This window comes from Lutjanus erythropterus, chromosome 9 (assembly GCF_056507025.1).
Source record: "Lutjanus erythropterus isolate fLutEry1 chromosome 9, fLutEry1.hap2, whole genome shotgun sequence".
NCBI classification, from domain to species: Eukaryota; Metazoa; Chordata; class Actinopteri; order Lutjaniformes; family Lutjanidae; genus Lutjanus; species Lutjanus erythropterus.
The window spans coordinates 30,771,880-30,797,231 of record NC_139325.1 but is presented as its reverse complement, the minus strand read 5'-3'; the positions used below and the strand labels follow the sequence as shown (position 1 = coordinate 30,797,231).

The window sequence follows — 25,352 nt, the reverse complement described above, 5'->3', positions numbered from 1 at the left end:
CAAAAGTACTAAATTGCACATTTCATTAAGAGAACATCTACAGAAATGCTTCAGGAAACCTTCACAACACCCTGTAACAGCTCAACATTTGTGTTTCATAAAGTGCATACAGAATCATAGCTGCGTCACTCTCACAGTGGCTTGAAGAGATTATAATGGGATAGTGGAAATGTTATGTTTAGGCTCACTCACCCATTCCAAAATTAAAATTTGTCTATGTTCAGTTTAAAGCGGTAAGGCACAAATGAAAACAGTTTTTTTTTTTTTTTTGGCGTTCTTTAAAAAGACAACACCTGAATTTAATTCCAGTTATGGGCGAGGTCATGGCTAAAACTACAAGGTGTTTAGCAGTTTAAAATTATTACTTAAAATTTCTCTGAGAAGAAAGTACATTTAAATAGATAATCTCTGTAATTATATAAAACAACTTAAATATGAGGGTAAAGGCCGTACACCATGGGTATGAATGCCTGGACTGTTGTACCCTGACTAAGTCCCGCCCCTTTTCGCTCTGTGCTCCAATGACAGTTGAACAAACTTGGCACCTCAGTTAACCTCCTGCTTTCTTGTTTCTTGTTCTTACATACATGATGTGCTCAAACAACATTGCTGGAGTATCTATAAAAGTGACATATATTCACATCTTAATTTGGCTTATGTTAGCAAATGCTAGCTATCTAGCTAGCCTCTCTACATCAATCTTTGGCTAACTATTAAGTGAGCATTTTGCTAATATTAGCTAACTTTAGGTGTGACCCTATATGTCATTTTTACAAGAGAAGGAGAAAGTTGTCAAAAAAGTTGTCAGAAGTAAGTTTGCTCAACTGTTATTGGAGCACAGAGCAAAAAGGGGTGGGGCTTAGAATGGGTCAAAAGAGAGATAACAGTTCAGTTGATGTGATGCTTTTATCCTGTGAACATGTTTGTCTTTGTATTCTCTTGGATGTTGGGGGTGGGATGGGGTGGGGACAACGACTTACCATTAGGCAAAGGTCAGCTAATACCTTAGGCCCCATGCTACCAAGGGCCCCATGAAATGCCTCCTAATCTTATTCTTAAGAAAGTTTTGTGCGCTTCTTTTTAAACCTTTTGCTTTCTAAAAATCCTTATCCAAAATGGCATCAGAATGTTTTATTCAAGAGTGTCTCTGGGCCTCACTAATAATTTGGACTATTCAGTGATCCTGCGTATTTATGGAAATTATTCAGGAAGAAAGTAGTCAACTTGTAGCTCAGCGTGGTGTACAGACTGTTAAAATTAAGCAAAGTTTCCTCAGCAGTCCTGAAAAAATGAGGAAGCAGGAGGATACTAAAAGACGACACCCACCCCAGTCACAGCCTGTTCACCATTTGACAAGAGGTACAGGAGTATCTGCTGCGATACCATCAAACTTCAGAATAACTTCTTTCCTGAGGCGGTGAGACTCCTTGATTCATCACTCACACTCCACCATAAATGAAAGTTTAATTTTATAACTTAAATTTTATTCAAGGATCGAAAAAGGGGCAGAAGAAGGGATGTGAAGGGCCCCATGCCTGTGTTTGCCTCGGCCCCAGAATGACTAAATCTGCCCCTGGCAAGGGAAGACTAACTGCCTCGGCTGACCGATCAAATTTATTCTGTTCTAGTCTAAAGATTTGCTCCCTAAATGTGAAGTAATGTGAAGACCGAGCTGCTTCTGCCATGTTTTGATGGAGTTGATTTTGATGTAGAAATACTGTTCAAAGCCATTTTGCATTGGTCTTGAACCAGAGATAAAACATGATTGGGAAATTTTAATGAAATAAAAGAAAATCATCTGAGGCTTTACACAGTTTCATACATATATACATTACAATCATATATGAATGTCAGTGAGATAAATGGGTGTAAATGAAGTTAACCTCTGCACTGCGAAGCTGTTTTCCTGGATGGAGTGGGAGTTACACAAAGCTCTGGTTACCTAATGATCCAATCAGCAGCTGCATAGAGCAAGCTCTTACATGGTCACTCACAGCATCAAGGTGATGGCGAGCAGGCAAAGTAAGGAGGCTATCAATTCTGTGTTAAAATGAGGACCTCTTGTGGCAAAATTAGGGACATTCAGTGTGCCATTCAGCCATAGGCAGGAGGTGGTCACTGTGGCGTTGCAGCACTCTAGATGACATGGAGGGAGTAAAGACTCCTTGCAGGGGGTTTTAGTAGAACAGTTGGTGGTGCAGCCTGCCATCCACTGCTCCGTGTCTGTGCCCCCCTTTTTGAGCTGCAAAGGCAGTAGTGAGTGAGAAAGACAGGAATGAGACTCATAAGTGGTTGAAAATCTAGATATGAGACTGAGATATGTAGATGTTTAAAACCCTGAGGAGTCCATCGGTGAACATGGGTATCATATTTGATTTCTAGTAACATAACTTTATTTATGTATTGATGTAAAAATGTCACTCATTAAGTAAAAAGTAATGTGTACAACTTTTTTTAAAAAATTTGTATTTATTTTTTTTCTTTCAACTTTCATTTTTTAATAAAGTAAAATAAAAGTAGCCAGCGAGGCATATGCAAAAATTATCATAAACTGTCTTAAGCATCGTCCTAAAATAAAATAAAATAAAATAAAATTAGATTAAATCACATTAAATTAACTAAGTAATATTTTCACAGTCTGGAACAGTATTGAGACAGTTTTTTGACTTCAGTATTTAACATGTGATGACATCTCTGTAGACCATAGAAAAATTAAAATGAATTTCTAAAACTGTGAATTATTAATATATTTTTTTTCTTTACAACCTTTACAATGGTTCTATAATACCCTCTCAATCACTAATCACAATAAAGATGTACAACTATATACAAATATCCTTCAGCTGAAGGGATAATCTCGGTACATTAAATCAGTGACTGATTAAGGTAGATACAACCTGTTTTTGTTTTGGTTTTTTTTTACCTATGCTGAGGTTAATCATGGAGCTGTTTTCCCAATAAAAATGAGTTTTTATGAATAAGGTATTCATTCATTAATTGCACTCCTAGCGCTTGTGCCATTTTTCTTGTATTTCGGGTTCCTGGCAGCTTTATACTTTGTAAAATTAACAAAAATTAATAATGTCAGACTTATGGTTGAGTTTGTGCCAAAAAAGATACCAAGCATGTGGGGCAGGAAAAGTTTAAGACAAAAATTAATTAATAGAAAGTCGGCAAACCTTAACCAAAACAAACCCGGACTCCAGAGGGTTTTTGATCTTGAGAAAATGGTATTGAATGTTGCTAGTGCTGCATTATATCATTATCATTACAGATGTTGTTGAAATGTGTGTTAAGCATCTTGTCATTATGTTTGGGAGTTCTCACCTGACAGTGTGGCATTGAGGCGGGGCACGTTTCCAGATCTGCATTTTTATAACCTGCGTAACAATTTGCACCTTTGCATGAGAATTTATGGCATTTCTTTCCCTGAAGAAAGGAAAACAACACAGAGGAAAAGGATGATACTAATCTCACACTTGATCTAGTTTACAGTGTTTAGCAAACTGTTCTCTACACCCCATTAAAATATTAAATAATTTGCAGGTTGGAAATGGTTAAAAGTCAACTTTTAAATAAGACATGAAAATCTGTTATTCACAATGACAATTTGTGTCTGAGACAGAATTAACTGAATTTAGTACACACTACTCTGTAGCCTCCTACTTCTTCTTCTACTATGCATCCATCCACATGCCAACACACACACACCAAACACACACACACACACACACACACACACACACACACACACACACACACACACACACACTCTGCAGCCTGTTATACTTACATTGTCTGCTGTTGTTTGTGCACTGGTGGCAGCCATTGTAGGGACTGGTGTGGTTGCTGTTGCTGTTGCTGTTGTTGGTGGTGGTGTAGCTTTCGCCATTGTTGTTGCCATGACTAAAATCATGTAATGAAAACATTAAAATGTTACAGAAATTGCAAAATCAAGACTAAAAGTGCACACCTGTAAACACGCAGTGATAAAATGTAGTAATTTGTAAAGAGTTCAGCGTGAGGATGCTAGAATAGATCAAATAATTAAGAGAATCATGAAACGTGGAGGTTAAAGACGTGAAAGAGGAGTCTGTTTACCTGTGGTGGTGGTTGTTGTTGTCGTCATCATGGCGGCAAAGTTGTCTGCGAGGCAGCCAGTAGAACTGCAGCAGTTCACAGAGCAGTTGACCTCAGAGGCGCTGCTGCACCTGTTAGCGCAGGAGGAGCTGCAGCTAGCAGTGTAGCATATGTCCGTGTCTCTGAAGAGCTGATACGTTGCACAATGACACATGAAAAGACACATTTGAACAAGACAAGTTTGCCTTTTCTCATTCAGCAACTTTATAATAAAATATAACAATACTGGATCACATTATGTATTAAAAGTTTATAAAAGTATATACAAATTATTATTGCACTTTTTATAGTTCCCACAGATACCACTCTATCTTTCTATGTGGTGGTGGTGCTTTTTATCTGTCAGTCGCTTCTATGGTTTTTCTCACACAGTACAAAATTTGCTGCATATGTCGCTGCATGTACACACTGTAAACACCAATACACTCATGACATAACGACTCTCAAAATGATGTGAAAACTTAATGTTCATGTGACACAAACAGTCATCCCTTGTAAGAGTGACATAATTTTTATATGTCAACAAGTTTTGATTTTTGATTTAAAAGTACAATTATATGTAAATTGTGCCACTAGGGGTCTCTCTCACATTTAAACTAACAAAGGGCATTGTTCGACGATGTCCTGAAGTGGCACGGGGTCATGGTGGTTGTTATTTTCTCAGTTAAACAACCACCATAGCAGATGAAAATCTGTCTGACATGACTCCGCAGAAATTATGTTCATGGACAAGGTAATATTCCTTCCTCACGCTCTGATGTATCTGACATATCCTGTGTTTTTCCAGAAGTTATAGTAACCAGCAGATAGTTACCAATGGCTAAGAAACGCACCGTTACCTTGCATAATTTACTAATTTCTCTGCTTTTGAACATTTAGAATAATGTAAGTACACAACTCAAGGAAAAATACAAAATATATGCAGTATTTTTAAATATTTTGATGTGGATTTTTTACATACTATAGCTTTGATTTTAAATGACAAAGCCTAATTAATTAAAATCAAATTAACAACACATGCATTGTACACTTACATAGCATATATATGTATATAGGATATATTTTGTTGGCTGAATGAACAATATTTTTACGTTCAGATGACATGCAGTCAATTTCTTGTTCAATAAAACACAATTTGTGTTCAATTAACATAAAAAAAATTAGCAGACTTCCAGCATGCATTGGATGTGTTAAACTCAGGAAACTTGCTGTGTTTCTCTAATATGTGTTTATTTAAGTCATAGTTGTTAGTATAAATTGAATAAATTCACTGGGAGCAGTTTCACATGTTGTCTTTGTGCTGGAACAAAGTAGCTCCAAAACTTGTTTTTGTTTAATGTTTGTCAGTGTAACTGAACAGTTGTTGGTTCAACTAAATATCTTAAGCTTATTGAAAATGTTTTACAAGGTCAGTTAACTTAATTTGTTTTACATAATTTAAACAAGACTTTAAACCAATTATTCAACCTAAGTTCAGTTAAATTACACTTTTATGTTGAATCAAGTCAAAATTATTTACTGTGCACAAAGTTTCATGTGAAAGCTGTTCACAATAAAGTTTTAAGTTGAGTGAGCAAATTGTGGTTTACAGTGGCATGTCAGTAATGCATTTTAGGACATTTAGTATACATCAAAAACATCAGCTAGTTTTGTAAGATGTTTCAAGTTTTTCGGCGTCATTTGCCTACCTGACAAATGTCTCCAGCACTACATGCAGTAGCATTCTCACTGTTGTACATTGTGTAGCAGTCAGAGTAGTTACATATGAATGAGGGACAGTATATCTGTGTTGGGGAGAGATGAAAGGTACACAATGAAGATGAGAGGCTAAAGAGATGATGAAGAAGGAAACATGCAAACACAACAATACACTTCTCTCTCTAGTAAGGTGGACTTGTCATGCTCACTGAGGGAGTATTTGATGTCATGGTTCCATTCATACCAGATGTGGCACCTGTGGCAAAGAGATGGATGTCACGATCAAGGATGGGGAAAGGCAGAGAAACAGCAACAGTCTTCTTTTGGGAAAACAAAGCCTGGAAAGTCAATTGGAACATCTTATTGTTTGGTGAAACAAAACGTACCAGTGGAGTTTGAGGTTGAGGAACCAGAGCCTGAAGTCATGGAGGTATTCATGGTTCCACTGGATTGGGTCATGGCAGCTGTACCGCCTGTAGAGGAGGCAGAACTGATTACTGGATTAGTGGCACTGATTGAATTAGTGGTGATAGATGCTGAGGATGCGGTGGTTGTAGAAGCTTATCATTTTGATCATCCTGGTGCATCAAAGTTATAAGCTTTTAAGACAGGGAGTGTCGGTCACATTGTTTCTGTCCAGAGTTGATCCACACTCAGCCAACCTCACTAAAACTCAAGAAGTAGCCTCATTCAGAAAATAAAGATAATGCATGTTTTATGTTCAATTCGTTTCACCATCCAGTTGGTTTGTCTGTAAAGAACGTGCAGCACGTCTTACAAAATTGTTATGTGTTCTTAATGTCAAAAACTGGGTTTTAAATTTCAGATTATTGACTTTTTTTTTTGCATCCATTCAGAATCTTTCAAGAGAGAGTCACAGTGTATCTAAGAATCAGTCATTTCTCCACTCACTAAGTGGTTGTCGTGCTAGTGCTTGGTGCTGGTATTTGGTGGGTGCAGAGACTCCGGGGGGGTCCTGTCCAGAAGGGACCCCTTGATTTATGAAATTCTTGCAAGATTTGTATGTGTTATTTGTTGTGAATGTTTTACAAACTAATTATGTTTTATAATATGACAGCTCTGTGGTAAAGATCTGGGTAGCTTTAGGGATAAAAAAAACACCAGATTAGAGTTAAGGAAAGATTATGGTTTTGGTCAAAAGGATCACTGTTGCGCAATCTTCACCATTCAGGGGTCCCCTTCTAGACTTGACCCTCCAGAGGTTGCTCTGAGGAACTGGGTGATAGAGTCGGACGCTGAGCCTCTGGATGTGATTGTGTGAGACTGTGTGGTAGTAGTGTTTTACATGCCTTCAGATGTGGTGGTGGGTGTGGCGGAATGGGTGGTGGTGCGGATTGATATGGGCCTGTAGGTTGTGCTGGTTGTGGGGGACTGGATGGTGGTGGCTGCTATGCTTTCAGAGTTAGTGGTGGATGATGAGTATGCAGTTGTGGTGGGTGCTGAGCCAGCGGAGGTGATAATACTTGTGGTTGTGGTTGCTATGTGTCCGGAGGTTGTAGTAGTTGTGGGGGAGTGGGTGGTGGTGGTTGCAGTGTGCCTAGAGGTGGTAATGGTTGTGGTGTCCTGGGTGGTGGTGATTGTTGTGCCTCTGGATGTGGTGGTGGTTGCGGGAAACTGGGTGAGTGGTGGTTACTGTGCTTCTGGAGGTGGTGGTGGAAGATAGTGGTGGTAGTGAATGCTGCTTGGTGGTGGATGCTGGGCTTAAAGAGGTTGTTGTGGTTGTGAGAGGCTGGATTGCGGTGGTCACTACTGTACCTCCAGAGGTGGTGGTGGACTGGGTAGCAGTTAATCCTGTGGTGGTGGTGGACTGGGCAGCAGTTGATCCTGCGGTGGTGGTGGACTGGGCAGCAGCTGATCCTGCGGTGGTGGTGGACTGGGCAGCAGCTGATCCTGCGGTGGTGGTGGACTGGGCAGCAGCTGATCCTGCGGTGGTGGTGGACTGGGCAGCAGTTGATCCTGCGGTGGTGGTGGACTGGGCAGCAGCTGATCCTGCGGTGGTGGTGGACTGGGCAGCAGCTGATCCTGCGGTGGTGGTGGACTGGGCAGCAGTTGATCCTGCGGTGGTGGTGGACTGGGCAGCAGCTGATCCTGCGGTGGTGGTGGACTGGGCAGCAGCTGATCCTGCGGTGGTGGTGGACTGGGCAGCAGTTGATCCTGCGGTGGCGGTGGACTGGGCAGCAGTTGATCCTGTGGTGGTGGTGGTGGACTGGGCAGCAGTTGATCCTGTGGTGGTGGTGGTGGACTGGGCAGCAGTTGATCCTGTGTTCCCAGAGCTGCTGGTGGTTGTGGAAGGCTGGGTGGTGGCACTGGTGGACATTGTGTTGCCGGAGGACATTGTAGTGGACTGCATGGTGCCCGAGTTTGTAGTTCCGGAAGTCATAGAGGTTGAAGACTGGGCATTGGTAGAGGCTGCTGTGTTTCCAGAGGAGGTGGCAGGGATTGTGGTGAGCTGGCTGGTGGAGCCGGTCATGGTTGCGCCTGTGGTGGGTGCTGTACTGCCACTGGTTGTAGACGAAGTTGAACCTCCAGATGTGGTAGAGCTTGAGACTTGGTTGGTGCTGGCTGATGTGCTACCTGACATGGTGGTTGACATGGTCTGGGTGGTGCTGCCACTGACAGTTGAAGTGACTGATGTGGAGGAACTGGAGGACGCCGTAGTACTTTGGCCTGACACTAATACTGATGGCAGAAGTATTCCCAATAGGAAGAGGCGCAGGATACCAGTGCAGCCTGGCATTTTGGGAAACAAAATAGGAAAATGTGTTTTCAGGCAGGGAAATCTGGACACGTGAAATAAATTGCAGCTATTCAGTTCTGCAATTCACATTTCATAATATCAGGTAAATTACATATGTCTTGCAATTTTACCCCCAAAATAAACACTTGAATAAATTTCTTAAAATCGCTGTAAGTTTTGTTCTTTACTTAAATGTCTTGACAGATGTTGAATGGATTGCTATGAAACTTGATACAGATGTTAATGGTACCCAGGGGCCAGTATTTCCAAAAATTTAATCCAGATCAGAATTACCCAGATTTTGTAATCTCCTTTTTGCTATCCAAGATTAAACTGATCTTGTAGGTTTCATCCTGTTTTTTCAAAGGATTTTCAGATAGGATCATTCTGATCCAGATACCACAAGATCAGGATTACAAAATCTGGATTTGCAGTCTTTGGATAGGCCTCCATCTGTTTGCCAAAGTAACATTTTATTAACACACATGTGACTGTGTCAGGAGGTGCATTATTACTGTTAATTAAATGTCTTGCTGAATAATAAACTGTTTTGTCAGCATAATACTGTTTTTATTTTATCAAAAGACCTTAAGTAAAATCATGGTTCTTTAGAGTGTCTCTCATTGGCCGTTCAGCTGGTCCAATCAGTTGCCGTGCTGCCAGCGCTAGGTCAGGGTCATCTACTTGGGGCTTCTACTGCAGTGAGGAACCTTGCATCCTTTAGTGTTGTTATGAAGCATGGTACAGTTGAGAATTATAATGCACAATGCACTCTTGACGGAAAAAAAAAAAAATCAAATTAATATACCGCCCTACATGTCTCCAGAGCCATGTTGAATCTGTGCTGAATCCACCCTGCTGGTGTGATCAGGATAATCCTTTTTTATATTTCACTTATGTTATATTTTGCCAATAAATCCTTGTACATCTCACACAAAGGACTTTTTGTGGATTGGCCACAAACTTGTACAAAAATTTGCCAAGGTTTTGCCTTTGTGTGAACCAGAAAGCTAAAATGATTAGCATGGTTCTAGGACTAACAATGTCTGTTAGCCTGTCCACCACTTTGGTCCAGACTTAAATATATCAACTATTGGATGGATTGTCACAAATTGCTTTGTTTTTACAGACAGTCAAGGTTTCCAGATGATGCATCATGTTAAGTTTGGTGATCCCCCTCACTTTGTGACTTTGTGACCACTTCCAAAGTGCAAAGAAAAGGAAACAAAGTCTGAAGAGGGCAAAATTTCAGCAATACTTCCATTACAAAGAACAACTTCATTGTGAGACCAACACATCTTTGCTGAAGTGACGACCTCTGCTTCTATCACCATAATTAGGTTGACATTTGTGGTTTTGGTGAAATGTCTCAACAACTATTGAGTGGGTTGTCGTACAAATATCCATGTCCTCAGGATTATCTCTAAAACAATGATCTTAACTTTACCTCTAGTGCAGGGATACTCAACTTACTTTAACCAGGGGTCACTTTTGCAAAATAACAGGGGGACAGGGGTCAGTTAATAAACAGATTAAATTAAAGGCCCAAAACTGATTTTCTTTGAAATTCTTTATTTTCAAATGAACTGACTTATTTATTAACTAAATTAACTTGGTTAAAAATAGGCCTATATGAATATGGGTATGAGATAAATCAGATATTTAACTGAATTTAATAGCTGCAACTGAATTTTAGTTATAAATGCTCTGGTTACATTTGAAAGAGTTGGATTACATTTAAAGCCCAACTGAAACTGGATTTTTGGGGCCTGATGGGGTCTGATATTGATATAATGGCCGATATTCTTCATTTATGAATGGAAAATCCAAAATGACATCAGCAAACTTTCACTGATACTGCTATAAATGAAAAAATATGGATAGAGCAACATGAAAAAAGTATCATATATACATAAAAAGCAGAATTACTATTCTTTGTTGTATATTTGGTCTCATCCGTACATAGAAACTGATAGTCTGCCTTGTAAGCCTGTTTGCACATCTTTTGATTCAAGGCACTAACTTACATTGATATCACAACACAGACAAGCCTGGGTAGATTTTTGTTGTTGGACATAATTTAGTTAATTTAAGTGTCAATATATTTTAGTGCTATTTAGTTGTACATACTCCAAGTGTAATGTTATATTGGTCAGTTCCAGAATTTATCAGCCAGCGTTTGTAGCCGTACCAGCTGTATGAGGGGTAAAAATATTTAAGTCTATGTACCTGAGTTGACAGTCACAAAAATAAAAAATCGTCTCTGTTTGGAGCTACAATTAGGTGTGAGGTCTCTCATATGTTTCAACCTACATCTAAGATTAAGTTAATAAACAACTTTTTTGGTTACAGTTTGCTAGCTCATCCAAAAAAAGACAAGACAACCGCATCCACACACGAGAATGCAGATCAGGCACATAACACACTTGTGACACAAGGTGTAAAGCACTGTCCCTGGGTAAAATAGTACATTTTTAGGGGGGGCCCGCTGAGTGCTAATTAGCAAATATGAACATGCTAATTTGCAAAATAAGTGTGATAAACATTATACCTGCTACACATCAGCATGTTAATGTTGTCATTGCGAGCACTACTTAAGCACATCTACCATGTGAAGAAAAATAAAGATTCAGAAGCAGCAACTCGAAAGTGAAAATATACAATAACGTGTTTGCTAGAGACACACAAACATGAATGCAAAAAGAGCAACACAGAAATATATCAAGCAGACAGAGTGTAAACGTATGTAAGCATGCTTGTATGTGTCTGTGGCTCCACGTGCTGCACTGTGCTCGTGCACCGTACAGTAACCATGCCAGTGTGCATGTGTCAGCTATTCAGGAGAGAGCTAAAAGATGACATCTTTGCTACTGGGACACCGACAGTGAAGTCCCAGAGTTTCAGTGCTTCTACTGGAACGTATTTCTTGACAAACAAATGTTTTTTATCGTATACATTATGTCGCCTATATGCCACAGAATATACGCTCACAGTGTTAATATGTCATGCTTTGGATAGAAAACATCAAGCAACAGGCATAAGGAGGTTTTAATAACACTTCAGCTTGTTGAACTGGCTCTGGGAAAGACTTGCAATGCAGTACACGCAAGTCGCATTTCTACATAAGAAGTTAAATTCTGTAAAGGTATATAATTTGAACATTTTTCTTTTCTGAAAACATGTTCTGAGTACAAAGCGTGTTTAGCCATTTGAGGCAAATTTTGGATTTTGGACTATATAAATAAAACTGGAGTTGACTTGACAGACAGTAGCAGGGGATAGAACAAATTAACCGACTCTATAATGTCCCTCTGAGTGTGAACATGTATGTGACAGTGATTTGTACCTGTGTCTTTTATTAAAGGGGTGGAGGCCATTATGACATTGGCAGAAAGGGAGAGAGTCCTTTGTCCAGCCTGTAATGAAGTCATGTCTGTCCAAATCCTGGTGAAGGGAAGGGTAAAACAAACAATTAACATGAATGCAATGGTTATTAATGTCCACAAACTTTTACACAGGGGAAATGACAAATATCTGCTAGAAAAATCAACTGAGTAATGACAAACTTCATTTGACAAAAGATCTTTATGGTGGATGGCAGTGTAGGCCCAATTTAAAGTGTTTACCCATACTAATAGGGTTCTGAATTCCAGCCAAGCTCATTCATTTTACCCCACCTGGGCTGTTCTTTTGATCTGAGAGTTAAGTCATCTATAGTCTCCTCTTTTTACAGTCCTCTAATTGTTCTTGTGAAACTGATCCCTTAATTGTTTGGCTGAAAGGAAGAAATGGGTAAATATGAGATTTAAAGCTGCACATTTGTACACATACTTTCTCACATTAGTGGCTTAAGTTTGAGCACGACAAGCGCTTTTCTACAATGGTCAGCAGAGGTCATCCCTGCTAAAATTAGTTTAGTGTAGCGACACTCAATTATAACACAAGTGTCCCTGTTTGCTGGGTTTACCAGCGAACTCAATTAAAACGTGTTTGTTCCTCAATCAGTTCCCTCAGGAGAGCTGCTAAGCAGCAGGGCTTGTTTTTTCCCCTCTCCCTTGGATCCCAGCTCGGGCTCCTGTGGGCTCTACACCCTGGAAACTGAGTGACAACAGTGGCCATTTTTCTTCCAGGACAAAAGGCAGAGTTTAACTGAGGAAAAAAGTGAAGCCGGTTTGATTGGAACTGGGATTAGATTTCCTTGAGGACATTCAACCTGTATTTTATTATTATTATTATTATTATTATTGTTCTGGGGTGCATTTACCTTTGTCTGAATGTTGCTTAATGAACACTGTCCCTTGTCAAATAAATATATTAATTTATATTGTATTATTAGTGTGCTTAAAGCCCTAATGAAGACCTGTAGTGGCTGAAACATGTTGTCATTTCAAATGATGTAGCCACTATAATAAAGTCTTTTCAATCTTTTCTTTCCTCGTCACTGCCATTTATTTTTTGGAGTGCCTGGATTGCCTATTTTTTGCACTATTTTGCATCGGGAGGTGCTAACTCACACCTTTCTGTTGGCCCTGCTACATAAACTCACTATATACATGTTTGTTATGTTAATCAGATGAATCATGTGCAAAATCTATTTATAGCACTAGCTCAGTGATAACAGAGGGAATCCTCAATAGTATCACCATCTGTAATTGTTATAATAAAAGTAGTATGTGTGTTGGGTGATTCTACAAACACACATCAAACATCAATAGTTTTGTTATCAGCCAGAACAGAATAATTTTAAGGATCTGACTCAATCTTTTTGAGACTGAAAAAGTAACACAATTTTGAGTTATCACTAAAAACTTTTCAACAAAGGGTCTACAGAATTATTTCCTGGGTGTATACATTGATATTTATATATGTAAATAATTATATATAGTGCTTTATCTTGTGTGTCTTTGTTTTATATTTTTATCCTATCATATTCTGAATCAAATTAATTATCTGTATTCCATGTGTGTAGCTTGAAGGAACTACATCTCTAAATTTCTTATGCAACCCTGTGTTGAATGTCAATAAATGTTGAAGCACCTTCTCACCTTGAAAACAAGATAATTGAATGATAATTGATTTACTCTCAAATTGACTGATAAATCTTTTAATTTAACCATTTCACTCAAAATAATTGTTGGTGATCAGCTTCTTCGTAATGTAATCTTCATAATTCATGCCGCTCGTAACAGAAATGTCAAAACATAACAGATGCCACGACATTCTCCCGCTGTATCACTAACCGGCTACAATAGAACCACTGTTGTTGACCTGCATCACGCTGTAATTCCTTGTGCACACAACATATCAAAGCCCTGTTTAGCTGAATTTAAATCACATGCACTCACAAAAGTCATCATCTAAAATGCAACAAGTCAGTGATGTTTCAATTCACTCACCCGTGGTGCACTTTGTAGTGTTTTTTGTTTTTGTCAGCTGTGGTTGAAGTGAATGAGCTCTCTCTCTCTCTCTCTCTCTCTCTCTCTCTCTCTGGTGTTCCCTTTCTCTGTTGCTCTCTGCTGTCACCTTCCCCCCTTCACTTGCTGCCAACAGCACTACTAAGTGGAAAGTCTCACCTGCACGGCTATACCAGTGTGAGAGGAGGAGACTAACGGCCTGCTGTTGCTGGGTGGGTCGAAAGATGCGCCATAAATGATGTGATGATGATTCCAGGAAAAGGCAAATTTGGGTATTTTCTCAATGAAAATGTTAAATTAAAGCATTATAATGTCAAAGTGGAAAGAATGTATTTCATAATTATCCCATTATGACTGGTCATGAGCTGGTTAACCCAAGAAAGAAAATACATGAAATGGTTAATTTAAACATTCTAACTCAGTGCAAGTGTAATGAACTTTACACTTTTATTTTTACAAATAAAACTGTGCTACATTAACATGTAAAAGAATACTTTTAATGACCTTTTCTACAGTCAGCTATCAAAATATCTTTTAATGCCACGTTTAATGTGGGTCAGCTCAACATAAAAGAAGATATTGCATTACATACATGTCACAGTGTTGGGTTGCTTTTATGAAAGTTGACTAAAACTGTGCACCCGGCAATTAAAGATTTACGAAAATAACTCAGTGGATTAAGCCGTCGCTGGCCTATAAGAGTCCAGGTGGGATTTCAGTGTGATTGTATAGGGAACCTCCTGGTTTCTGTTCAACACAATGTGAAATCAGACCCCCGCTCTCTGCCAGCCATAAAGCCCCCACAGACTACAATTACCTCTTTGTGGCCAAAAGAGCGTAGAATTCTTGGGCACGACACAAAAGGCACTTGCACAATTCAGGTGACAGAAGTCCTTCCTCTTTCCATTGCAGCTGCATGAAGCTCATGAAATTTGTCTGATGTCTACGTCCTGTTCAAGGTACAAAAGAAATTGAAAGTTATTTCTCAAATTCTGTCAGTGTTAAAATCAAATCTGGCTTTGGAGTGTACTATTACTCTAATTTATGGAGTTCTCTAAAGACAGAATATGAGTCGTTTTAAAATTTTATGAAGTAAAGAAAATACTTGTATCATTTGTATCTAGCATCACTGCTGTTGCTAGTGGAGTGAAATGTGTGGATTCACACTTTTTCCCCAAGTATCTCTTAAAACAATATTTATCCATATGTATGTTGAAAGATTTTAAATTTTTATCTCCCTTGATCATGAAGAGATCCCTTCATAATGTAATTCAATATAAAAAATGAACTGTAAAGGTTAAGCAATGTGATACCAGTAAAAAAAAAAGGTGTGTATCTTCCAAAGTTACAGCCTTTTCAGTGCCAACACAAAGAGGACATTGGCTGTAGACAAAGACTTTACGGACCATAGGTTCTCCTGCAAGCTTGGAACAGAAGGGTGAGGAGTTTGCAGTCTGCAAATTCTACGCACTCGTCCTTTAATATGTGTCACTCAGTCTGCCAAAACCTCAAAATGCACAGAAATAGGACTGTGGATATTGCCCCCGGTCATTTACATTGGAATTGTGTTAGGAGGGCATCTTTTCACAGCCAGTATGGGCTGAAGATACATTGTATAATTACCAGTAAGGCTTTCTTTTTTGTCACTTTTTATTCATAACAGTTTATAACAAAGCATGGGATGAGAGCTATACATTTCTTGGTTGGTCTGCTGAATTTGTGTCCATATTGTCATTGGATTTACCCCGATCCTGATGTCACAGCCAGCTGCCATTTTCTCCCCCTACTCCCCCATCCCCCCCATCCCTTAGTTGACTTGCTTATTTTCACTCATGTCCATGGGATCATGATTATTACTTACTTGTTATTTGATCCCATAAACACCCAACAATTGAGCCGAGTTTGCCTATCATTGCTATTTGACATAACTAAAGTTTAGACTGCATGAAATTCATCAAAACTGCTGCTGAGAAAATGGGAAAAACAGTAAAATTCCCCAATACTACATCTCTGAATTCTTAAACTCTTTAACCAAATCCCACAAATTTAGCATATTCTATGTGATCTCCTTTTGAGAACTAATTATATTTTCTTTTTCATTTCTTTTCTGTTTCCCCTGAAACTGCTTGGAGCCTCCCTAGAGATGCCTGTCTCCTACTTTGAAAACCTCTGACATATACTGTATCATCAATCCAATTTATATTTTCTTATGAAGATATGGTCACATACAGTATGGTATGGAGTGTGAAAAAAGTGCGTGAAACTATCCTCTAAATATAAGGTTGCAAGCAAAATCCAATTAGGCTTCTCACCTGTGCAAATTTTATCAAAAAAGTAGATCATCTTAATTGTCTCAGGGATTTGTTTTCACAGCCTGCAAATATATCTATCATATAGACAAAATATATGATACACAACATCCATCCACACTCATCCTCGCATATGTTTTACAAACATTTTAACTGCAAATTTACAGTGATCGACCTGGTTAATTTAAGGCTCCTGTGGCTTCCCCAGATATCAAAGATCTACTGTACACTACCTTCCCACCGTATCTTTGTGTATAATGAAATGAGGTACACATAACAATGTAATGGCTTCTTCATGTAAATAATTTAATAATTTGCATTCCAAAATGTTACATACAAAGACACTGTTGTCTGATAACTAACACACGGCAAACTCGTAGTCAAATGGGTAAGAGCTGAGACAAAGGTGTTAGTGTGAGATGCTGGAGATAAAGTGTTCAAGTGTATTCTTGGTGTGTTGTTTTGTTTCCACGTCCATGACATGAGATGACAGACTGGGTGTTTTTCAGACAACAGATAAACACAGCACACCTGAACAGAAGCCATGTGTAAGGGCAGAATTTATACACCTATTTAAACACAACAATTAACCATGCAAATAGGCTGTAGACTCATATTTCACTTGAATTTCAAGCTTTACTTTGAAAAGAAATATTATTGTATAATAATGTATAGTCAATATGATACTCACTTGATTTCCTCAGAGTGAGATACAGGCTGGACAATGTTTCTAACCACTACCCATGAGAGAAAAGTAATAAATGCTATTTTCTGTGCATGAAATCAGAAAAACCACATCACCAATGTGTGTTTGACTCTCAAAGCATATTCACAGGAAACTTTACAGGGTCCAGAGATTTAAATGTGTGTCATTGTTTTAATCCTTTAGGAATATACGGCTATGAATAAAATGATTTGCATTGCCCAGAAATTTTGTTTTGGAGATACTGATCAAAGGCCACAGTGTCAATGCAGAGCAGGATAAAAACCATGCGGCAACAGCCTTTATTTTTATAGTAAATACAGTGTAGTAGGACAGTGACACGTTGGAATAGAAATGAAACAGTTGATACGAGGTTTTATTTCCAACTTTAAGCTCTTTAATTTGAGATCAAGATTTACATCAGATGAACACTGATCAAACTGCAGTCAATAACTAGTTACAGTTTTGTAAAACAGTTTTGTAAAAGGGCCTCAAGGTACAATCGAGTTTTAAAACCTTTACTATTTCAGTTGATCTTGTGCTTAGTGGTTAATAAAGGTACCACAAGCATGATTACAAATTACTACAAAGTGGGCAGATATTGAGAGAAACAGGGGAATGTGTAGGGGCCCCCTATAGAGAATTAATCATTTCCTGGTTGTTTTGTATAGAAGTGGAATAACTGTTTAGCAGCACTGTCTTAAAATCGTGGCTCTGTATCAAAAGGGCTTTGATTTCTATGATGTTCAGCCATTATAGATTTAAACACCCCCTAAAACACTGGTTTACCAAACTGGGGGTCTTGACCTACAACTAAGCTTCACAGGAGGTGGTGAGGCCAATTTGTGGGCTTCATTTTTGTGCATGTATTTAAATTAAGTCTTTTTTTAAGTTTAGACTATTATTTAGCATAACAACTTTACAAAAAACTCTCACAGGATAAGCGCACAGTGAAGACCAAATAGAACAATGGCCAAGCTACCAAGAAGACAACACTAAATTTATACTAAGTGTGTATCCTTGAAATATATAAAAAAAAACATAATACAGGAGAGACAGTGAGGTTCTCCCAGTGGTACTGGCAGATTTCGATACTATGTGGGCACATAATAACACAAGCTGCCCCTCAGGGTCACTAGGTGTTAGTGCCACTGGGAGGATCTCGGCCCTGCTGTATATAGACAGAGAACAGAGAATAAAAGGTTATTAAAAATCTCAGGAAAGTGCATCTGTTATGCAACTTTCCCAAGAAATAATCTGTGCAAAAATTCATCCAAATTGCTTCCTTCAGTTATTGTATTGACTATTTTGGATAATTTTGGATAACTGTTAATCTGTACTGTTATTGAATATTATATTAAATAGGCCAATCCGTAAAATCAGGGTCAGTCAGGGATGGCCAGTTTATGTGATGATAGAAAAGGGGACCCTGAAAAAAACAAAAAAGCTTCAAAACTACTGCCCTAAAACGCACTGGTTCAGTCTTTACTAACTACTTTACTTTTTTGTTCAAACATCGTTCAAACTTACTGAACTTTATTTTAAAACTTCTCAGGTTGAATTTTGGGGAAAATGTTTATAACATGTTTGTAAAATTAATCACAAGACATCTGAAATATTTCCATCTTCATAGTGCAGCTATAAAAACATCTTAAAAATTGGTTTGTCACTGCTTTTACAATGAGAGAAACAGATGAGTCAAATCATACTATAGAATTAATCTATAGAGACTTTCTTTTTATTGTATTTTATTTGCACCATAAAGGGCAGCAAGTGTCGCTGTCTACTTACTTTGTATCTGTTCCATTCTGTCAATGTATGTCCACATACCTCCTTCAGGTGTCATCATAGAAAAAGGAAGAGACTAAAGCCTGTTGGGCTTTAATATTTCACTCATTTCAGTAATCATTAATGAAAAGCTGGAACAAGCACAGAACATATATGTAGGATGCAGTCACACTATAGAAATTGAGCCCTCTGCATTATGATGCCAGTTGGTAAAAGATTTTTTTGTGATAAAATAGACAAAGTACAGATAATTTGAAGAAATGTTCAAAAGATAGAATTTTTAGGGTAAACTTTAGGGTGTGTTACCTTGTAGTAACACCATACCACAATGGTAAGAAATGAAGAAAGAGCATTATTATTCAAAATTTGAATAAAAGTGATTTTTTTTTTTGGCCTAACATGGTTATTACTTCTTCGGGTATTGAATGTGTGGAGAGACAGACAGAACAGATGGATGCTGACACTGAGTCCTTCACCAGAGGTAACAGTTGCACTGCATGTGGAGGCTTATTCACATTGTTTATAGACAGGGCTCAGTAGACCAAATTAAGCAGTCTGGATGCAACTGGACTGTGTAACTAACTGCATGACTAAGAAGATTACACAAGATTTACCTACCCAGCAGTCGTCAGCAGCACCGTTCACACAGACTCGGTGCATAGCAACAGGTCAGTGAGCCCTGTGTGCCACATTAGCACTCGCCATGGACTGGGACGGATCCATTGAGCACAAATGACAGACACCATTTCCTCATGACCCTACATGGGAATATTTCCTCCCATCCTACAGTTGAGTTTCTGGCAAAGGTCAGTGTCCAGCTCTGTGTGTACATTATGCTTCCATCCATGTCTGTTATTTTGTGAGCGCTTGTTCGTGGGTGAGGTCTTAACAGGACGTCCACCTACAGATGGCATAGCCTACTTTCCTTACCAGCCTACACCTGATCCTGTGGACCACATTTCAGTAAAACTATAGTAACCTGTTTGAGCTGTAATCACTGGTAGAGGGTGTATTCAGATAATTTATTCAAATAAAAGTACACCACTGCAAAAATATTTAAATCTAAGTAAAAGTCCTGCTTTGAAAATATAAGAAAAGTATGCAAATATCATCAGGAAAATGTATTTAAAATATTAAAAGTAAAAGTAGTCAATACAGAAAAATGCATGCTCTAGTAGTGAAATACACTCTTGATGTGTGTGTGTGTATTTTGGGTAGTCTGTGTCGACATGGTTCAAATATTTATTTACATAATACAAGTGAAATATCTTTCTTGTGTTGTGCTTTTGCAGAATTGTAAAATAATAGGCTACGTAACATGAGTAGGTCCTTGGCTGAGAAAAAACTGAGAACCTCTGCTGACCCGATTATTTTTACTTTACTGCAGTAGTCAGCAGTCAAAATCAGCAAATTGCTCTGCTCGTTTTCATGAAACATTACTTAAACAACTGACTTAAGATTTATCAAAACAGTTGCTGATTCTTTTTTTTTGCAATGCATAATATTTTAAAAGTTCTTCATATATTTTCCATGTAAAAATATGAGGTCATTTAATTTGTAAAGTAACTATTAACAATAGCCATCAGATAAATGTAGTGGACTAATAAAGTACTTGGGTAAATGTACTTGCATCCCACCACTTGCCCTTATGGATAAATTACATCAACAGTAATTCTTTCCCTTGTCAGATTACCACAATGTGAGGTGAACATGCTTCAACATGGCGACATACATCCTGTGGACTGTGTTTACATGGACGTTCAAGGGGATACTGTGCACCTGCAGGTTCCTTTGGGTGAGGTCACGTTCTGTGAAATTTGCTGTTTGCACTGAAATTTGGATGTTTGGTTTGGTTTTAACAATGCATAAATAGTGAATATAAGCCATGCTTTCTTGCACTGCAGATATGTCCATACAACGCAATCAAATTTTTGCCCAGGGAACAACGCATTATAAAGGACACAAGCCGTCAACAGCTGAAACCATTTGTAGGTAAGGTTCTTCTAAAAAGAACGCCCCAATAAAATCTTTACTTTCAATAGAAAAGACTTTATTTAGGGAGATTATAAAGGATGACCCTGAAGTAACTGTTATCATGGACTTAAAGTCTATCTATCACACCTGTCAGGGTTAACCAACAACAAGCTGTATTTTCTTATCTAGTTAATGGAGCCAAAGGTCTATGCATTCTACTGTAAATCTACTTTACATCTACTCGGCACATGTGTAAATAGAGATATGATGTGTGTGACTTTATTTGTCAGGTTCTGAAAGTAAAGGAATAGTGCCCATACCAGGCAGCCCGGACCGGACAACTTCACTTCATAAAAGACTGACCAAAACCGAGAAAGAGATACTGTCGCTCAAGACCAGGATCGCCTGTGAGAGAGCATCATGGGAAAGGAGGTTTGGAGAGTTGCAAAGGAAACAGGAAGCGCTACATAATCAGGTGTGTTTGTGAATGTGTGTGTGTGTGTGTGGTTGAAGTTGTATCTATGTCTTCGTTAATGATAACTTGTCTCCTTTTCCTCAGCTGGCCTCTCAGGCTGGAGTGTTGGTGAAAGTGGACAGTTATGACGAACAGCCAGGAGCCGACAACGGAGAAGTGTTTGAGGAGTGCTCAGGTGAATGACAGTAATACACTCTCAGTTCATTCACAAGTTTTTATACGTGCTTTTGAATCTAATAACGATGCCAGCTGCTGTTCTCTGACGGACAGGCGGTCTCTCAAGAGAGATGTACCATCGCAGAGGGTCTGACTTGTCATCAAGAGGTGACACTTGTGCAAGCAGTTTGTCAGGCAGCCAGTTATCTTCATCATCAGCACTGAGCTCAAGACTTGTCTCCTCCTCATCTTCAGCCACCAGGTACAGCCTTTAAAGCAGGCGTTCTCAATAGGCGGCCAATGGCGGCCCTCAAAAACATTTTGTACGGCACCCAAACTGCATGCCTTACATTTTAATTTCAATACTTTAATTTTCAATAGCCTACATTCAATACACTCGGTAACTGCATCCAGCTGTGCCCCCATAAAGCTCCCTTCACATGATGAGAAATTTTCTGTGAGATAGGGTGCAGAGAGACAAAGCGCAGTGCCATACACCATGTCTGCCTGGAATGCAAACAGCTAAGCTAATTTAAGCTCTGCATTTAGCTAAGTTTGTAAACTATATGCCTAGTCACAAATCTCATAGCTTGATCTGATTACTGATTTCACCATGCATTATGTTAACATAGTATGTTTTCAGTGTTGTATTATAGAGTTTGGGGAACTCTGTTTTTCTTTCATCACTAGCTTATGGCTACAATGTCTCCTAAAATTGTTATCTCATTTATTGCAAACTGAAATAATTAAAGTTTTAGCGCAGCACATGGCAGTGATTTTGAACGGTGCTCCACACCAAGTGTAGCACCTGTGCCTAGTTGCTGCAGCCACTCTCCCCATAGGAAAACAGTGTGGGCACAGGCTGCATGGCAAAGCTACAGGTTGCATGGCAACTAGTGGTACATTGCAAGTGTTGCAGGAATTCTGTTCTGTCATCAATGCTAGTGCTGTTATCTAAAGTTAGTGACTTTGGTACTTTTCAAAGAGAAGCAATCATGGAAAAAAAAAATACACTATGAATGAGGAACAAAGGAAGTTTTAGGAAAAATGAATGAACATTTTCTTCAGATGTCCAGGGACAGATAAGGTGATCTGCCTTGAAAATAAGTTAATTCAGTACTTAAGAAAGGGAATGTTAAATGTCTAATCTAATAACAAATTCAATGACAAGTTAATGGGTTTTCCTGTGCTGCCCTCAATCATATGCTGCCTCCATGAAGGGGCACTGAGTCATCTAATTCATTTAAAGTTAGGTGAGAAAATTGATCCACTGATTTATCTGTACAACAAATGTGAAGCTATAAGCAGCAGCTGGGTGGCTTAGCTTTGCACAAAGACTGGAAATAAGGGGGAACAGCTAGTCTGGCTCTGTCCAAAGGCAACAAAAACCACCAACCAGCACCTCGACTGCATCAACACCTCATATGTCATTTGTTAAATGTGTACCAAACCAAAGAATCAAAATAACAATTTTTGTGCCACCAACTGGTGGTGGCTGTAGCTTCATATGTCCAGGATAGACGTGATGTGGAATCAGTCTTCTATTCTAAAAATCTCTGCCAGAAAGGGAGTATGTTTATTTCACAGCACAGTTCATGGATTTAGCAAACATTACCAGTTCTTAATTTTATGTCACTTAAAAAGTTGTAACCAAATTTATACTTAGAAGTAAAAACACCCCTCATATATGATGTAATAGCACTGATGTTTCTGAAGCTGTCTGTTAAAGTACTATAGAACAGATCATCTCTGTCTTTCTGACTGAACCCTGTCTTACTGCAGTGTGAGATCATGGAGGACGTCCCAGGGGCCTCATCGGGTTTTTGTACCCCACTCCCCCATGGACCTGGAGCTGGGTCACCGTGTCAGGATCATGCTGCCGTCTGGACGGATCAGCACAGGGACTATTCGTTTCCTGGGACACCTGCAGGGGGAGGCAGAGCTCTACCTTGGGGTGGAGCTGCAGACACCTGATCACGGATTGCATGACGGCAGCCACAAGGGATACAGCTACTTTGAATGGTAACTGATCTAATTTTGTTTGGACAGGAGCAACTTGTAGCTTCTTGTAGTGTCTCAGGGCGTGTTACCTGACATTCAGGACTGCTATGTGGGTTATTTTGTCCGCCATTGTGTCACTCAGTGATGATTTACTGGGATAATTTCATTACTATTTTGAAAAAGATAATTGAAATCTCTCCCACAAGGTCATTTGAAGCCTCATATGTTATTCAAGTATGATCCTGGCTTAAACACATACAGTTACAGTTACATACAGTTATCTATCTATCTAGAAGCTGATCTTCTTGCAGATGTAGGTCATTTAGAGGCATCAGTAATACATTTAGACTCTCATAAACAGTTAAAAACTACTTTTATTAGCTTTAAGTTGTTAAAACTTTAAATAAAAAAAACTTTCAACATGCCCAGAATTTTAATACTTTATTATTTATGTATCTGATCGTTCCAGCAAACCTGGTTATGGTGCCTTTGTACCATTCCACAAGCTCCTGATGGCCTGGGAATGACAAAAGCACAGACTATCATGTGGAGCTGCCCACCTGGACGCATGGAAAGAGGGCAAACTGAACGCAGAACAATTGTTACAGCCATGGATATTTAATACCTACACTGTACGTAAGAAAAATATAAGGATGTTTGTCTGTTACTAACAATAAAAATACCAGTTCATCAAATTCCATTGTGTGAACTTGGCGTGGTGTTGAAGAAATGAACTGTTGTTGGTGTATGATACTGTTTGCAAAACAAGCAAACCCACACCCTAATCTGACAGAGAAATGCTGAATTTCAAGCTCAAAGTCAGCCTCAGCTAAAAAACTTCAAGAATGACAATTATGTTTTCTTAAAATCCGTTGTGTACTGACTGCATTCATGGGCCACTTAAAACATATTTTCATGAAATTAAGCTGTTTTACTCTGCAGTGACTCCCGAACAGCACGAAACTTTGTTCAGCTGACACACAAACACGCACAAACACCGGCTGACCTTTCCCCTCAGACACTGGAAAAACAGCATGAGTTTCTGATTTGTTCGAGCTTGCAAAATGAGTTGCAGAGAAAAACGTTTCTTAGTTTTTTAACCCTTGGGCATTCCCCAATTTTTCCAGAAAAAAATGTCGTTGCAGACAGGTCTGTGCGTTGGAGACACAGGTGTGAAGCTGAGGTTAGCAAGGGAGTTTAGTGGGAATTTTATTCAAAATGATATCATGTGCTGTAAAAGCATGAGTGGGTGTAAATACTGAGTCAGTTCCTGACAAACGTTGGAGGCATATTTACAGATGTATTAGCTAAGCTTAAGAAAGGCAGGCACAACACCAACAAGTAAGTCCAAGTCACACACATAATATCTGACACATGATAATGTGGCTTCCTTCATTCCCATGCATGCTTGCTATGATTTTTTCTTACAGTATACATTAAGAAAAAACACAAGAACTTAATACTACATTTTTATTGTAATTTTTCAATCGCACATGTAGTTACATGTAGTGATACAGCAACACTTGTTCTGAGAATGTTTAATGAAACTGATTCTGGTTTACAGGAAAGAGGCGATAACACATCAAATTCCTCTTGCTAGCATCAGACTTTTCCTCAGTTTCCTTGTTTGATTAAGACTTACTGTAAACACTGTGTTGAAAAATACTATAGCGACACCTCACAGAGATAACATGGAACAGAAGCTGTTCTGAAGAACTACAGTGAAATTAAAAGAAAAAATAATACTTTATACAGAGATTTGTTATTACGTGAGAACTCAACGCAACTTTTGGACAAATATTAAAAAATATCACATTTGACACAATATGTATCAACAGTCAAAACTCTAGAAACTCAGTCATAACTATTTTGGTCTAGAGGCACTTTTCATCCAGAACATGGATGACAAGTTCACATTTGACTACAATGTCATACA

At 38.7% G+C, this 25,352-nt stretch overlaps 2 protein-coding genes across 2 annotated transcripts; one reads left to right on the top strand and one right to left on the bottom strand.

Annotated features, from left to right (window-relative positions):
* Positions 1-1,098: 1,098 nt before the first annotated feature.
* LOC146321803 (uncharacterized) lies at positions 1,099-14,120 on the bottom strand. The gene is made up of 11 exons (XM_084725864.1): positions 13,993-14,120; positions 11,943-12,040; positions 8,408-8,589; positions 7,446-8,308; positions 6,225-6,311; positions 6,083-6,094; positions 5,829-5,967; positions 4,102-4,270; positions 3,794-3,906; positions 3,328-3,429; positions 1,099-2,242 (listed from the first exon to the last, which is right to left on the bottom strand). Exons 2-11 carry the CDS (start codon positions 12,025-12,027, stop codon positions 1,991-1,993), a joined length of 2,004 nt encoding a protein of 667 aa, XP_084581990.1. The 5' UTR covers positions 12,028-12,040; positions 13,993-14,120; the 3' UTR covers positions 1,099-1,990.
* A 5,328-nt stretch (positions 14,121-19,448) lies between these two features.
* LOC146321802 (uncharacterized) lies at positions 19,449-24,393 on the top strand. Its single transcript, XM_084725741.1, has 8 exons — positions 19,449-19,616; positions 20,499-20,605; positions 20,715-20,802; positions 21,075-21,259; positions 21,344-21,434; positions 21,530-21,677; positions 23,198-23,437; positions 23,886-24,393. Exons 2-8 carry the CDS (start codon positions 20,531-20,533, stop codon positions 23,941-23,943), a joined length of 885 nt encoding a protein of 294 aa, XP_084581867.1. The 5' UTR covers positions 19,449-19,616; positions 20,499-20,530; the 3' UTR covers positions 23,944-24,393.
* The last annotated feature ends 959 nt before the right edge of the window (positions 24,394-25,352 follow it).